At 48.3% G+C, this 15,130-nt stretch overlaps 1 protein-coding gene and 1 non-coding gene across 5 annotated transcripts in view; both read right to left on the reverse strand.

Moving 5' to 3' along the window:
• Gm46773 overlaps positions 1-15,130 on the reverse strand; it is a 100,960-nt gene that overhangs the window by 65,069 nt on the left and 20,761 nt on the right. The gene's annotated exons all lie outside the window — the stretch shown is intronic.
• The window catches only part of Gm826 (predicted gene 826), a 37,660-nt gene that overhangs the window by 14,010 nt on the left and 8,520 nt on the right, over positions 1-15,130 (reverse strand). The window contains exon 1 of one of the 4 annotated variants that reach the window (XM_006499793.3): positions 1,694-2,184. The exons of 1 other annotated variant lie outside the window; for it this stretch is intronic. In XM_006499793.3, coding sequence (XP_006499856.1) covers positions 1,694-1,985 — 292 coding nt within the window. In that variant the 5' untranslated portion in view covers positions 1,986-2,184. Of the gene's footprint in view, positions 1-1,693; positions 2,185-15,130 lie in introns of those variants that run through there. 2 more of the 4 variants (XM_006499791.4, NM_001033411.3) reach the window with 2 other exon arrangements.

Below are 15,130 nucleotides of genomic sequence, written 5' to 3' on the forward strand. Positions count from 1 at the left end.
CTCAGAGTGATTGGCTGTGTCCAGTACCCAGCCCACTTCCTTTCCTCGGGCCTCTCAATCTCTACCCATGCAGGTCCCTCCACCTGGAGTACAGTTCCTGATCTTTATTTATTAGATGCCTAATGAGTCTGAAGGTTCAATTTCACCTCTAGAGAGAAGTTTTCTGTCCATAAACACTGACTAAGCTGGACTGCCAATCTCGTGTGTGTGTGTGTGTGTGTGTGTGTGTGTGTGTGTGTGTGTGTGTGCTATATTCTGTCGTCCATTACCAGAGCACCTGGTACTGATTCTTGGCCCCATGGTTTAGCATACACTAGCACCTCTGCCTGAATTGCAATATCCCCCATAATTAACTAAGCCCTTCACTCACTCACTAATTGTTCAGCATTTATTTTTCATGTTGCTTATCTTCCTCACTCTGGTGAAATCACCTTATAGTTCCAGGTCAACAAAGTTTTGCTACAAAGCAAGGAGGGTAAATATTTGGGGCCTTAAGAGCCATAGAGTCTGTGTCACAACTACTCAGCTCTACCCCTGTAGCATGAAAGAAGCCACAGAAAATGCATAAACACATGGGTGTGTTTAAGACTGTGTACCAATAAAACTTTATACAAGCACGCAGTAGGCCACACTCCTAGTCTATTATTAGAAACATATTGAACAAATAACACATGAATGCCAAAACAAAAGAGATAAACTCTTTTTTTCAACACGAGGATGCATTCAGAGCCTTACGTGTGCTAACGCGAACTCTTTGCTGAGTCACATCTTCAGTCCAGACTCTTTCTTAAACTATATGAAGGTAGAGAGTCTGCTCCAAGTCCTCCTGCTGAGAGGTCTGTGGCTGTGGCTCATGCCTGCTCTGAAAGCCCCTGGATTTCCAACTCACATTCAAGGCAGAGCCAGTCTTCCCCACCAGAGGCCTCTGCACTGGATCCTGTGTAAGCGGCCACCCTTCCCTCGCTATGCCAGGGCTGACACAATGCACTGGGCTGCAGAGGGTCTCAGCTTGCCACCAGGCCGGGACTCCTCCAAGCACAGGGGAAACCAAACGTCTCACCTGGAGGCAGTTCTACTGGCCCTCCTTGTAGGTGCCCACTTTTGATTAAAGAGCTGTACTGAACTGGGAATCACAGCTAACAGAATGTGTGGCGATTGTGAATCTGAGTGTGGGGTGGCACATTTGATAGCAAGGAAGAAACTCAAGACCCCAAGGCTGATTGAAGGGCCAGGTGTTTCCAGTGTCGTAGCTTTTTATTCTTTCCCTCAGTGGCTTCATCCTGCTGGATTCTAAGACAGATTTTTCAGACATACAACATACACACACACACACAGATTGCACTCCCTATGAACTCATACACATGTGTTTCATACTCCTCCTTACACATTTATTACGAGTATTCAACACACAGGCTCACATAAACCCCACCCAAGTGCATGTTTATAAACACAAGCATATATGGCTGTACACACGTACATCCATGCTTCATATATGTACCAAGAGCATCTTTTCCAAGGCAGATAGACTTAAGCATACACACGTCCATCTGGCAATTCACAAACACTGAATTCTTGCCTTTTCACACTGAACATAGTCACACAAACATGTCTGTACATACAAACACATGTATGAGTGCATGCGTATTTTATGCACATATACCACAAAAATCCAGTCTCCCCCCACAGCTCTTACAAGGAAGTGGCCATGCAAATCTCTCTGTCGTTTCTTGACCACCACGAGCTCCCTGTCTGGTTCCTGCTGCCAGTCTCAGCTCTGGGAGGGTCACAGGAAGTTCCCATGTCCCCGACTGCCAAATTCCAGCCACCTCTGACCCCAGAGGGACAGAAGCTCTTCCAGCTTCCTGCAGGCCAGCCAAGTCTTCTGTGCCCAGCATGATTTGCCTCCATGTGGCATAAGCAGATAACGAGAGGCCCAACATCCAGCCCTGGCTGAGCGGGGCTGCTGAAGGCAAAGAGACTTCCATAGCCTCCCCTGGGGCTGTGCTGGCATGCTGGGGGGGCCTCCAGAGAGGACCTTGGTCTCAGCCAAGGTCGAATGTCCTCTTATCTGAAGGCCACTGACAACTTCCCTTCCCTGCTTCCCTCTGCTTCCAACACCTCTAGGAGGCTTGACCTGCCCACTGCTGTCAGCAGCCACCACCCACCGCTGGCCACATTAACTCTTGCATAGCCATCTGCCTTCCTGGTAGAGACAAGAACATGACAATGACAGAAATTAAGACACTCATCAGCCTGCTATAAATAGGTTTACTACCGAGGTTATACAAGGGAGAGAATGGAGATGGGGCTTTCCTACAGGTTATTGATTATAAATTTCTAGCCCCCACTGTTTCTGGACGTGGTTGTATCCTGTCTCCATGAAGGGCTTCTTGGAACAGATCGACCTTCCCCCAAAGGCTCAGTAGATTCCCTGTGACCTGGCTCCACCACACACTGACATATATATACACACAAACGCACCATGTGAACAACTGCTGGCTGCAGGTGGGCCCGTGAGCCACCCACACATGTACAACCACATGCAGAATGTGACCACATCAGACAAGAGCAGTGAGCAAGTGTACCCCCACTTTTTCACAGAGCAGTTCTCTTATTTCCTAACTCAGGTATTCCATCTCCCAAAGCAGAGACTACAAGCACCTTGTTACCTGTGAGAAGACAAAGGGAATCACATGTGGTTGATAAGTGGCTGGAGTTGGACCTGGACAATCAGATCCAGGGACGATGCTCTTAATCACAGTATTGTGGTCCCAGCTCCAGCCCACTGCCAACCCTTCCATGCTTTGCCACTGAATTGATTCCAGCCATACTGGGTCCCCAGAAACTCCCAAACACACAATTTCTGCCTTGGTCATTTTACAGGTCCCCTCCTCTCTCTGCAGTACTCATCCCTTACTGAGGCCTGCTTTATCTTCTGCTCCTTAAACCTGTGTTCAGCACAGACTAGAGAGTCTGAGCCTTGTGCTAAGCTCTTCATGTGAATTCTCTCATCCCACCCTTAAGTAGATTCTGTTATTAGCCTTACTGAATGAGTGAGTGAACTGAAGCACACAGCGATTAAGATCATTCACCTTGGGCCAAGCTATCAAAACTCAACTCGGAATCCTCAGCTCTTCCCTCACTTTAGACTGTTCCCTGCTCAGGCTTGGCCTCTGTGACTAGGAGGATGCTTAGGGGAGGGAGAATGTGAAGATAGAGGTAGAGGTAGTGAAAGACGTAGCAGAGGAGGCAGAGGAAGAGGAAAGGGGAGGGCAACAAACTTTAAAACCACAAGGCTACTGGAGGGGGTGCATCCGAGCATGGGTGGGTGGGTGGGATTTATAGAGTGACCCTGCCAATTGTGTAACCCATGTTATAAAGAATATTTTGGAAACATGCAAAGTGAAAAGCCCTGTGCTGTGAACACACACAGGCCTGTCAATCAGCATTTCGTGATCCTTGCCTTGTCTCCCAGCTGTTCATTTGGCTAACATGAAGATGCTCCGCTGCATGGCCACCACCGAGGACAGGCCAAGCGCATTCGGAAGCAAAAGGGGTCTGGAGATCAGAGTCAGCGAGGCCTCAGGACTTGGAAGAGAGCCAAAGGTACTAATGGTCAGCCAGCCAGTCCCTTGCTTACCCAGCATCCCCACTGGAGAAGAGAGGCCTCCCTGGCCCTTCAACTCCCATGGAGGGCACCAGGAGCCCTTGGGACTCAGGGCCAAGCTGGGGGCGGGGTGTTCCCCTAATTGGCCTGCTTGTGTTCACCCAGCAGAGGAAACAGCCAGCCGCTGGCTTCAGCCTCCAAACGACAGGAAACGCCATGGAGGGCTACTTGGGCAGTAATTACTACTTTGAGAAAGGGGGGAAAAAAGCTGAGGAAGAAACATTTCCACCTCAGATAATCTGCTCACTGGGGGGATGGGAGGGTGTTCCATGGAAGACATTTTGAAAAGCCTTCAATCAACCTGACAAGCAATTGTCTGTTTAGCTGCTGGTACAAATCCCCCAGAAGGAGAGGTCCCCCTCCCAGGGAAACAGAAACCCTAGGCCAACACTCAGTCACTGTAGCCTATCTCCCTAACAGCCCAGAAGAGTAAACCATGACAGTTATGACCAGCCTGGGAATCTCAGCTCCAGGGGTAGCCATAGCTAGAGGGGAGGGGCTATCTGTCTCTGCCCTTGTACATTTCACACTCACGGGTGTACACATTCACATATGCACACTCTTCCCAGTGTGGCCACACATCTGGTCTTGTGTGTTGTAGAATAAGAACATTTCAAATATTTTTGCCTTCTCCCAAGCAACCATAAACATTCTTATGTCATTAATTCGTTCAACAAAATTTCTTCTTTTTTTTTTTTGAGAAAGAAAATTTATTAGGACACTGGTGACAAAGACATCCACAGATTTCAGAATATGACTGAGAAGAAAGGCCATTGTCATTGACTTACTGTCTCCAAACCTCATTTGGGAAGAAGCAGAGAGAACTGGAGAGAGCCTGGCTCAGAACAGTAGAGAGCCCAGTTCATATCCGGAGCAAGCAAGCAGCCTGGAGTCAGAGCACTTTCCTTCTCTGCCTGCTCTAGCCCAGGGCTCGCCCTCTGATCATCTCTCCCAGGTCCTGAGTGTAACTCTTGCTCAGGAGGCGTATGGGAATTCTTCACTACCACCGTGTGGGACAGAGAATGGGCAGGGACTTGATCAGGGCTCTGTACAAAAGGAGACTCACCCCTGCCCTGACAAGTTCTGCACAGAGCTAAGTGAGGCCCCAGTAGCACAAACTAAAGACTGACTTAGCTGGTCCCTGGCCCTTAGCCCTAAGCACCTGTGTCTGTTACACACAGACCCTTTTACAACTGCACTCCATCATGACCTATTCATGGGCTGAATCCACCAACTGAGGCTCCTGCATCCCGTGTTAACTACCATGGATAGTAGGGAGTACCGCATTTACTACATTCACCACATTTATGACACTCATCACATTGACGACACTCACAACACTCACCACACTCATGACACTCACCACACTCACAAGCTCCTCTTTGCACATTCTATAGTGTCATGCACACACTTGTACATAGCACCTGGACGCTGGCCTTCCTACACATGTGCTCACGTGACTTTTTCATGTCGTACCACACAGTCTCACACCAGAGACAACACACACACTTTCTCTCTCTGTCTCTTTGTCTCTCTCTCTGTGTGTGTCTCTCTCTGTCTCTCTGTCTCTTTCTCTCTGTCTCTGTCTCTCTCTCTCTCTCTCTCTCACACACACACACACACACACACACATAGACATTTGCATATGGCATTACCAGAGTCACTTCATGCTCCTTTCCACTCCTTACACTCACTCCACACACAGCCAGAGAGCCCTGTCTACACACACATGTTCAGATGTCAGCCTCAGATACCTGGCACCCCCACTGCTATGTGAGTGCATATAGCAGATGCATTGCCCACACTCATTCATACTTTTCTTTGTAGAATCAGCACACATACACCACAAATACAGCATACATGTTAAACATATATATCACAGATACTGCACATACCAGACACTATATACATACTATATACCATACATACTGCATACAACACACATGCCAAAAACACATACCATATACTACACATACCATACACCATGAGATACATACTACATTCATACTATGAACCATAAACAAACAACATACATGTCACACATGCCTTATAAATGCCACATGCCCCATACATGCCAAACATCCATGCTAATACACTACATATACCATACATATCAGATGCATACCATATACTTACCACATATCATAAACACCACCACTACAAGCACATACCACATACACTACATACAACACAAATACCACACATGTTGTATACATATAACATATATACTATACATACCATATACATACCACATGTATGTTACATATCACTACACAAACATAGACACAGCATATACACCAAATACCACACACCACCAGTATAGATGCATTCACCATATATACTACATACAACATACATACCACATACACTATATATTCCAGACATACCAGACTTGTTGTATATACAGAACATACCACCATTATAGACATATATATTACACATAATATATATATATATATATACATATATCATACATGCCATACATATATACAACACACCTTATATATCATGTACAGATCATATACACCACCATTCTATACCCACATACCACACATACCCCAAACATACCACACATATATACCACATACATCAACACATATACACACTACCACTACAGGGATACATGCAACACACACTCTTGCAGGGAAGGAAAGATACAGGAAGAAAGAAACCATAGGCCCAGTGAAGGCCCAGAAAGGGAGGTAAACGTCCACAGGGGTGCTGTGCCCCAGATCGGTGCAGAGTTGAGCAAGTGGCACAGAAAGCTTGCACCAAACAAGTTCCTGAGCATCTAACAGGGAGGACCAAGGAAAAAGTGAGCTGATACATTGGAAAGGGCTCCTGGTCCTGAGGAGGCCAAAGAAGGGAGATCAAAGGGATGCAGGGACAGCTAGGATATCAAAGTATCAGGGGACAGAACAGATGGCTGATCTAGTGGCATCTTCGCCCTCCCTGAGGGAATCCATTAGTGGGCTGGTCCTGAGCAACACCACATGCATGCCCCTCTCCACTGACCTGTGTGCCACCAGAACACTCTGTAGGTGAAGAAGCAGAAGTTCAGCCAGGTGAAGTGACCTGCCCTGGGCACGGTGATTAGCAGAAGTCGGTATCAAGCCAAATGCTAACACTAACTCCATGCCACTAACCATGGCATGGGGATATCAATAGCCTGAATGAACTGCTCCCTGTAAAAGGGAAAGACAGAGCAAAGGCCAATTCAAGTGAACACTGCTCCTGTCTGCAATTGAATCTCTGAACCCATTGGAGGTGGCGCTGTAAGCAAAACCAAATGGCATGCTGGGAAACCGGATGGTAGATGTGTGAAAATAAGTGCCCCCACCATTTGCGTTTGGGCCTTGGTTATACATCAATAACTACACCCCAGTACAGTCAGGTGGTCTACACACACAGTGAGCTTGGAGCAGAAGGACCAATCCCAGATCACAGTCCTTGATGTTAGGGGCACAAGCACTGCAGCCCTGAGCTGGGAGATCTCACCCCTCCTAAGAGCCTGTTCCCTGGATAGATTATAACCTGACCCAGCTACACGTTAGGGACCCTACAGCACCTACATATCCAGGACAGCTGCTCGTCACTCAGAGAGACACACACGGCCCGTGTTATCTCTCATGGCCATCAGCGGGGACACTGGAGGAACTTGCGTGTAGGTACAACACAATGATCCTGCTCTCTGGCACAGGAGGGAGGAGGCTGTTTGCCTTCCCAGGACATTTCATTTTGCCTGTGTTTGGCAAGACATATCTGATACACTGGCAGGCAGGCACATTGCTCACTGTGTCCCCACGGTGACACACCTTGCGTTTTATGACCAGAACAACCCGGGTACAAGATCAGCCCCAAGTTAAACCCCACCCCTCCCCCATCCCCCACCCCAGTGTGCTGTAGAACTGCAGGAACTCCCCACTTGCAACAGAGCTGGGGCAGACACCAGCAGTCTGTCCATCCAGCCATCTCTTTCATCAACATTTATAGCCGCCTACCTGCACCCAGCCCTGTGCTGGGCCCTGGAGATGCCAGGACACATAAGACACTGTTCCTTCTCCTTAGAACTCAAGGTCCAAAGGGCAAAACAGGAGATGTGATACCCTGAGGAGGGGCAGTGTGGCCAGGCAGGAACATTGGCAGTACACAGAACTGGGGTCAGATTCCAGCTCTGTTCCTTCCTCACGATTTAACCTTGGCAAGTCGCTTGTCCTCAGCAAACCTCAAACTTGTCCTGGTGTGATGAGGGTGATGGGGATACCAATTTCCTTGTGTTGCTGGAAAGATAGCACTCAGCACTGCTTGTAAAGCACTGTCCACCAGGGCTGGTACCCCAAGGCTTACCATGAGCACCAGCCAGTGTCATTATTCAAATGTGTATGATGCCTATCAGGCCTTGACGGGAAAGTTGGGCCAAGCAAGAGAACCCGTATCGGGAGCCCTCTGTGGATGTCAGAGGCAAGATTTCATCACTCACTCGCTCAGCAAATGTTCCTTGAGAGTCCTCAAAGTGCCGAGGCCAGCACGAGGGGTAAGGTTATCCCACAAGAGGGTGCGGTAAAAAAGACGCGGACGTGGCCATAGAGTTGGGTAGCTGGGAAGGGAGTTACCCTGAGAACAGACCAAGCACCAACCAAGCGAGGGCTGTAAGATCTGTAAGAAAGGTGGCACGGAGGAAGGCAAAGGAAGCAATCCTTTGCCAGCTGGAGAGGTCAAGAAAGGCTTCCAGGAGGAGGAGGAGAGGTTAGCATAGTACTTCAAGCATGAGAAAGTACTGTGGCGCCCCCTTTTTAAGTCCAAGCAAGGGGTGTATTCTCTAATAACAGATACCTTGATACCTTCAATGTCACAAGAAGAGAGGCCACCAGCAGATTTTCCTTGTTGCTTATCCAGAATACAGATACACGCGTGTTCCAGGAGCTGTGTTACCAGGAATCAGAGCAGCCTTCAAGAAGCTCACCTCAAGGTCAGCCTGAGAGGAAAGAGGCAGAAAGGCCTTCGAAGGGGCCTTCTGAGCACAAGCAGGGAGTCGCACAGGGCAGACTAAAGGCACAAGGATTCCGGCCTGGAGAGGCCAGTGAGGTCAAAGCAAAAGAGAACAGAACATGCCCAGGCTCCCAGCTAACCTTTAGCCCACAAGGACAGCTTCCACTAATCTCAGCAGCCAAAGCCAAGTTGGGAACCTGGGTCTGCCTGTTCCCAACACTTGGACACTGTGTCAGATCCACCAGAGGTGTTCTGGGTCTCTGCTGGGGTTTGAAAAATTCTCAACACACATCCCCACCTCAGATGCCCTCAGTGTTCTTGCCTGAGCCATGCCAAGCCCCCTTCCCTGAGGTGTGTGGCTGCTCTAGGCTTCACTCCACACCCACATCCCAATGCAGACACCCACACACCATGGCCCAGCCCCTGCCTCATCCTTTGGCTTATCTGTCCCATATTTACAGCTGTCACCAGGACCTACTGTTAAGTTGCCTGCCCGCCCGGGGAAGCCCTTGGCTGACATCCATCCCAGGAAGCCGTATTAGCAACTTCATTCACCAGGGTCAGTCTGGACTCCCATTGTGTGCTGTAAAATCATTTGTTTACTTCAGCTTTGGAGGCAGCCCTGCTTTAGGACGACAATTATTACTGTCTGGCAGGGCAGACAGTGCACATGCCTTTTGCAGACACATAGCCATGGTACTTTTTGCACATTGTAACAAAAGACTTGCCTTACCAATACCACCCAGAAAATACCCGATACTATTCCAATCGGAGTGTGAACTCACTGGAACACATGTGACACAGATACATATGCACAGATATATGTGTACATTTGAACTAACAAAAAGGAAAGTGAGTTAAATTAAAAAGAAATCACAACCTACGTAGCAAGCTAAACAACAAACAGTAATACTCAAGGCTCGTAAGGTGGTGTGGAAATTTCTAGACAGATAAGCTTTGCTAGAAGCAAAGTAAACAAGAGCCTTTATGGAAGGTAAATTGGAAAATATGTATCATGGACCACAAAAAGTGTTCCTTTCCCCAAGACCCACCAACTCTGCTTCTGTGAATTTATCTGAAGCAAATGAAACAAAAAAGGAGACATATTCTGTGTTCATAAAGAGGTGTCTACCAGAACCTTAAGCTGGGGGAAAATGAAAGCAAAACTCAGTGGCAGTTTGATGACATCACAGGAAACCATTAACGGGATAATGGTTCATCTGGAATGGGGAACAGGGCACTGTGGCACTGTGGCACTGTGGTCCAGACCAGCATGGATGAGCTGGGTCCTTGCTGCACTGCTAGGCTGCCAACCTCATGAGACAGGGTTGATCCCCCACCCTCTGTCTTCCAAACATTCAGTTGGGTTCTATGTTGTTTTTATAGTTTCTTTTAATTAGAGCTAACAAATGATTGTGCTTTGCCAAAGAACTACAAACAGAGCTTAATTAGCCAGAGCGGCTTTCACAAGACCCTCCGTCTGTCTGGGTCTTGTTTCCATCTTCTTTAAGATCATCTATCCCATAAACGGAGTGTGGGAAGTAGCCCTGGGAAGGCTTTGTATGTCTTTGTACATCTTTAAAACAAGGGTAAGGAGGAATGGCATAGTCAAAATACTGACTTCATGGCTGTTACGTATTAACACCTATCCATTAAGTCTGGTGCTCCCAACTAACCTGCAATGGGTGTTGTCATCCCATTGCAGAGATGAGAAAACTGAGGCTTCCTGAGCAAAAGGAACTTTTTCCAGGAGAGATACAGAGGGTGGGAAGAGGAGAATTCAAATACAAATCTTTCCAGCTCTAGTCTCCGTTGTTCATGAAGTTTTCAAGCCACATGGATTGTCTTTCTCAAATGGGTTTAAGTGAAGAAGGTAGAGGACATGACAAGAAGGAAACCCCAGGCAGCCTATTCAAAATGCCTGGGAAGCACTTCTGCCTTGGAAGAACATAGCTTTCTTCACCATGCAGAACCCACTGAGACCAAGAACTCCAAAAGAAAGCATCCACTGTACCAAGAACCTACCTCAGCAACCACAGAAACAAACCCTGAGAAAAAAAAACTAGGACCAGAGTATTGGTGACTGGCTTGTGGCAACATTGAGCTCCATCCTTAGATGCCTGTAAATGGACCTGCTCTGGGACACGTTATGGGGACCTTGGGTGTCTGGGTGTCCCATTCCCTCACTTGCAGCTAGGCCAGCACTCTGGCTCCTGTCCACAGCACACTCCCCACATATCTTCAGACTCCCAGCCCTGGGCCTCTTTAAGCCTATAATTACCCACAGTGCCCGACTTTATGGGTTCCTAAGAGGGAAGACCAGTAGCAAGAAGAAGTTCCTTGAAGGAGAACTGGCCCAACACACTCTCTTCCTTCCTGCCCAGAAGGAGCTTCTAGAGCATGCTCAGCTGAACCCAGCAAACGCCGTCTTGGCTTCTAAATCTTTCACAAACTTCCCTAGCCTCGAGTCTTCCGTGTCTGCCCAAGGTGCTAAGGTGAAGCACAGATTGTCCTCTGTAGCTCCTATGGTCAGCCTCAGCTTCACAATTTCACCCCACTCCACCACACTTGGATGCACTGAGTCTTCACGTTCCTCCGGACTAACTTCCCCTGAGCATCTGTCTCTCTGCTCTCCATCCCTGTCTCCCCTTCCACCGGCTGACTCCCACGCACTCTGAGGACTTACTTTAGATTCTTTTGAGGGTCGATTTTGCCCCCATCTCTGACTCACAGACCTTGTATGGTTAGTTTCACTTTTGACTTGACACAAGGTAGGGTCATTTGGGAAGAAGAAATCTGAATTAAGAAACTCTGCCTCTATAGGATTAACAGTGAGTCGTAGAGCATTTTCTTGATTGAACTTTGATGTGGGAGGACCAGCCCATTTTGGGCAGTGCTACCCCTGGGCAGGTGGTCCTGGGATATATAAGAAAACAAACTGAATGCACCAGGAGGAACAAGCCAGTAGGCAGCACTCCCCCCATAGCCTCTGCATCAGCTTTAGGTCCCTGCTCTGTTTGAGATCCTGCCCTGACTCCTTCAGTGATGGACTGTGATGCCGAACCATAAGCTAAAATAAGCCCCTTCCTCCCCAAGTTGCTTTTGATCATGGTGTTTTATCACAGTAATAGAAGCCTTAAGACAGACAGACAGACAGACAGACAGACAGACAGACAGACACACACACACACACACACACACACACACACACACACACACACACAGAGCAGTTTGCCGTCCATCTCTGAGTCCCTCCCCAGTCCCCCTGGCAGACTGTACAGAGAAGGGCCAAGTTCAGTGTACCAGCAAATTTCCCACTATGGGCAGCCAGAAGTCTGCTTTGCTGTGATTTGAGGCAGAGCATGCATCTGAGTCCCCTGGGTATAAATCCACTAGGCTGTCACTCACTAGCTGGGGGCCATTCCTGGTGACTATCAATCCTTAGCCTGTCATCAACACTGACAGTGTAGACTTAGGCAGTTGGAAGTGGGAGAATATATGAGGTCCAGGGAAGACAAAGAGGTCGTCCACATTGCCTACGTCTATCAGAGCCCAGAACACGGCACTACCATGGACTCTACCTGCATCTGTCCTGCCTTGTTTATAGCTATCTTCCCAGGGCCTCCCCTCATTCTTGCCACAGAGGAACATGTGGCTAACCAAATTGATATCCCACTTGGGGCAGTTCCCCCAGCCCATCAGTAGTCTGGGAACTCTACTCTTTTACTTCCAGCTGGGAAAAGATGGAAGAGGCAGAGAGTAGGGACACCTTTGCTCTCACCAGCGTTAGCCAGACATTCCAGGGGCCATCTTTCCCTGGAAGCGCCATACATAGATAATGAGAGCTGAATCAGTGTCAGAGGTCTGGATTCAAATCTCAGCTCCATCCACTACAGTATGGCCTTGGGCCAGTGGCACAACTTCAAATTTCAGATGAAAACATGATTAAAAGAAGCATGATCAGTACAATAGCTCCACTAGTGGAAGGAGTTAAAGGGACCTGATGGGTCGCAGACAGCTCTAACTGGCTAATATCACTCTGCAGGTCATTGGAAGCCATTGATCCATTTCCCAGTGCCGCTCAGCAAGCATAGATGCTCTTGACCCCATAATCAGCTTTCCCTCTATGATGTCAGGCAATGCCCTCCCATAGGATCTGGTTTTGAGACCCTACACAGGATCTTCAAAGTCTTTTTCCTTCCCTCTCCTGGAGGGAGTCTAATGTCCGAACTGAATGAGAACTCAACACCAAGACATTTGAGCCACACGGAACAGGATGTGCCTCACTAACCCCTTGGGACCCTTTGCTTCAGTGCAAACAGTTGGGGGCCGCATCAGTATTCTTGAGGTGATCACACCAGGAGGGGCTGGTCAACTCACTCTGTTTATCTGAGGTTCTGTGTCTGTCTGTAAAGTGGAATCAATGCAAGGACCTACCTCAAAAAGATACTGGTGTGATCAAATGAGATTATACATGAAAATGGTACAGTTCTTAAGCATTAGGTCACATTAGGAGGCAGCTAAGAGCTTGCTTCTGCCTTATTCGTGTGCTGATTCTTCCTGCGATCTTCTCAAGTCAGAAAGCTGTCAGATTTTAACTGAATCTGTATAAATAACTAAGAACAGATCAGGAGATCTGTGGCCCACCACACACTGCTCCAGAAGCATATTCGTCACCCAGCTGCCTCCCTCCACCTCCCTTGCCCCCTGGACACATATGCCCCCAGGACTGATAATAGGGTTCTCTCTGTGTCTCCGGGTCCTTAACTTAGCAACTAACGCAAGGACATAAACTGGATCCCTTTTGGTCGTGGCTGGCCTAAATCCAGGAAGACCGTTTGAGAGCCATTTATTCCGACTCTCCCTACATGGAGGAGCCTAGATGAGCACAATAGGAAGCCATCACTGGGCTCTCACCAGGCTGCAAGCTTCTCCAGTAGCTCACTAACTCACTACAGTATCAGGCCATCAATGGGTGAGTTTCAAGTGGGTCGGTCCAAGTGACTTGCCCAAGAGCCCATGGATACAGTCATAAAATTAGGATTTGAACCCTGGACTGTGAAACACCAAACCTCTTCCCTTTTTGCAAAGCTAATTGGAATGTTCGTAACAGAGGTGAAAAACTGAATGGGAAATAGGTTTGTTCATCCGGTTTTTTTTTTTTTTGAATGATCGTATGCCAACCTGATGCCAGAGATCTACCATGCATAAATTATCCATAGCAGTTTGACAAGAGTTTCCTTGAGATTTGGGGTCTGTGGTCCTTCTCCTTAAGCTGGAAACCTCAGATCACCAGAATACAGAAGTGAGGCTCCATTGCCATACGACCGACCTCCACGTTACAGCATAGAGCACTTGGAAGCATAAGCTGCCACTCAGAAACCCTAACCCCCCACTACCCTGAAACCACTTGAGGCCATGTGTGCTGCTTCAGATGATAATCCTGCAACCTCAGCCTTGAGCCACAACAGCCTGGATCCCAGACACGGGAGCAAAGAAGCGTCTTGAAGAGGATCCCCATTCCCAGAACTGTAGTCATCCCAGCTGAGCTGCTCAAATATTACAAAGCAGAAAGGAGCTGTCCCCTGGTGTCCTTCACTTGTCCCTGCCCTCAGAGTCTGTGAGCAAAGTGTAAGGGATGCTGTCTGACAACAGCAAGCTGTGGGAGGTGTGTTGGGCAGCGGCACCCACGTCACCAGGACACCTTCTTACGACACAGGCTCTTATTTCCCAATGCTTTGGACTTGACCGTGGAAATGCACATGGAGTCCAAAGTCAAAGCTCTCATGGACCATTGGAAAGTTCTCATTTGGCCCAGGTCATTGGCTGCAGAGTTGGTGAAGGCATGAACCATTGGCAGCCATTCGTCCTTCCTCAGGAGTTATTGTATTGCTGCTATATCTGTCTGTGCCTGTCCTAGTGCTAGGGACAGGGTGACAGGCAGGCTTTGCCCTTAGCATTTGGTCCTGCAGAACAGATGGACATCAGACCAAACATTTTAAGTGAAAAATGGAAACCCACACCTAAGGAGCAGCAAATTATACTCAGTACATGAGCAGGGTAGACCTAAGATGCTCTGAGTCTGTGTGCATCTGACATGGATGATAGCAGAGGCAGAAGACTGCCAGCAAAGAGAATAGCCTGGGAGAGGTTCAGTCAAGAGACCTGAGAGGTTTTCTAGGGCGTATCAGGTGGACAGTGTGACTAGAGAAAAGCCCCAGGGCAGGGGTGGGGCTGGAGGACCCTGGGAAGGAGCCGAGCATGTCCCACCATGTGACTTCCTCCAGCACAAAGTCCCAATCTGTGACCTGTGGACTTTTCTTCCCTCCTTCCCGAGAGCTGTGACCTGTGGGTCCCCTCTCGTTCCTGGAGCTCTTGGTGGCTTCCCCACTCTGATGCTCCCTTCTCTGTTTCTGGGCCACCACCCCTTGCCCAGTCATTACTATAACAGGACTTTCCCTTCTCACAAGACAG

This window comes from Mus musculus, chromosome 2 (genome assembly GCF_000001635.26).
Source record: "Mus musculus strain C57BL/6J chromosome 2, GRCm38.p6 C57BL/6J".
In the NCBI taxonomy this organism is placed as follows: Eukaryota; Metazoa; Chordata; class Mammalia; order Rodentia; family Muridae; genus Mus; species Mus musculus.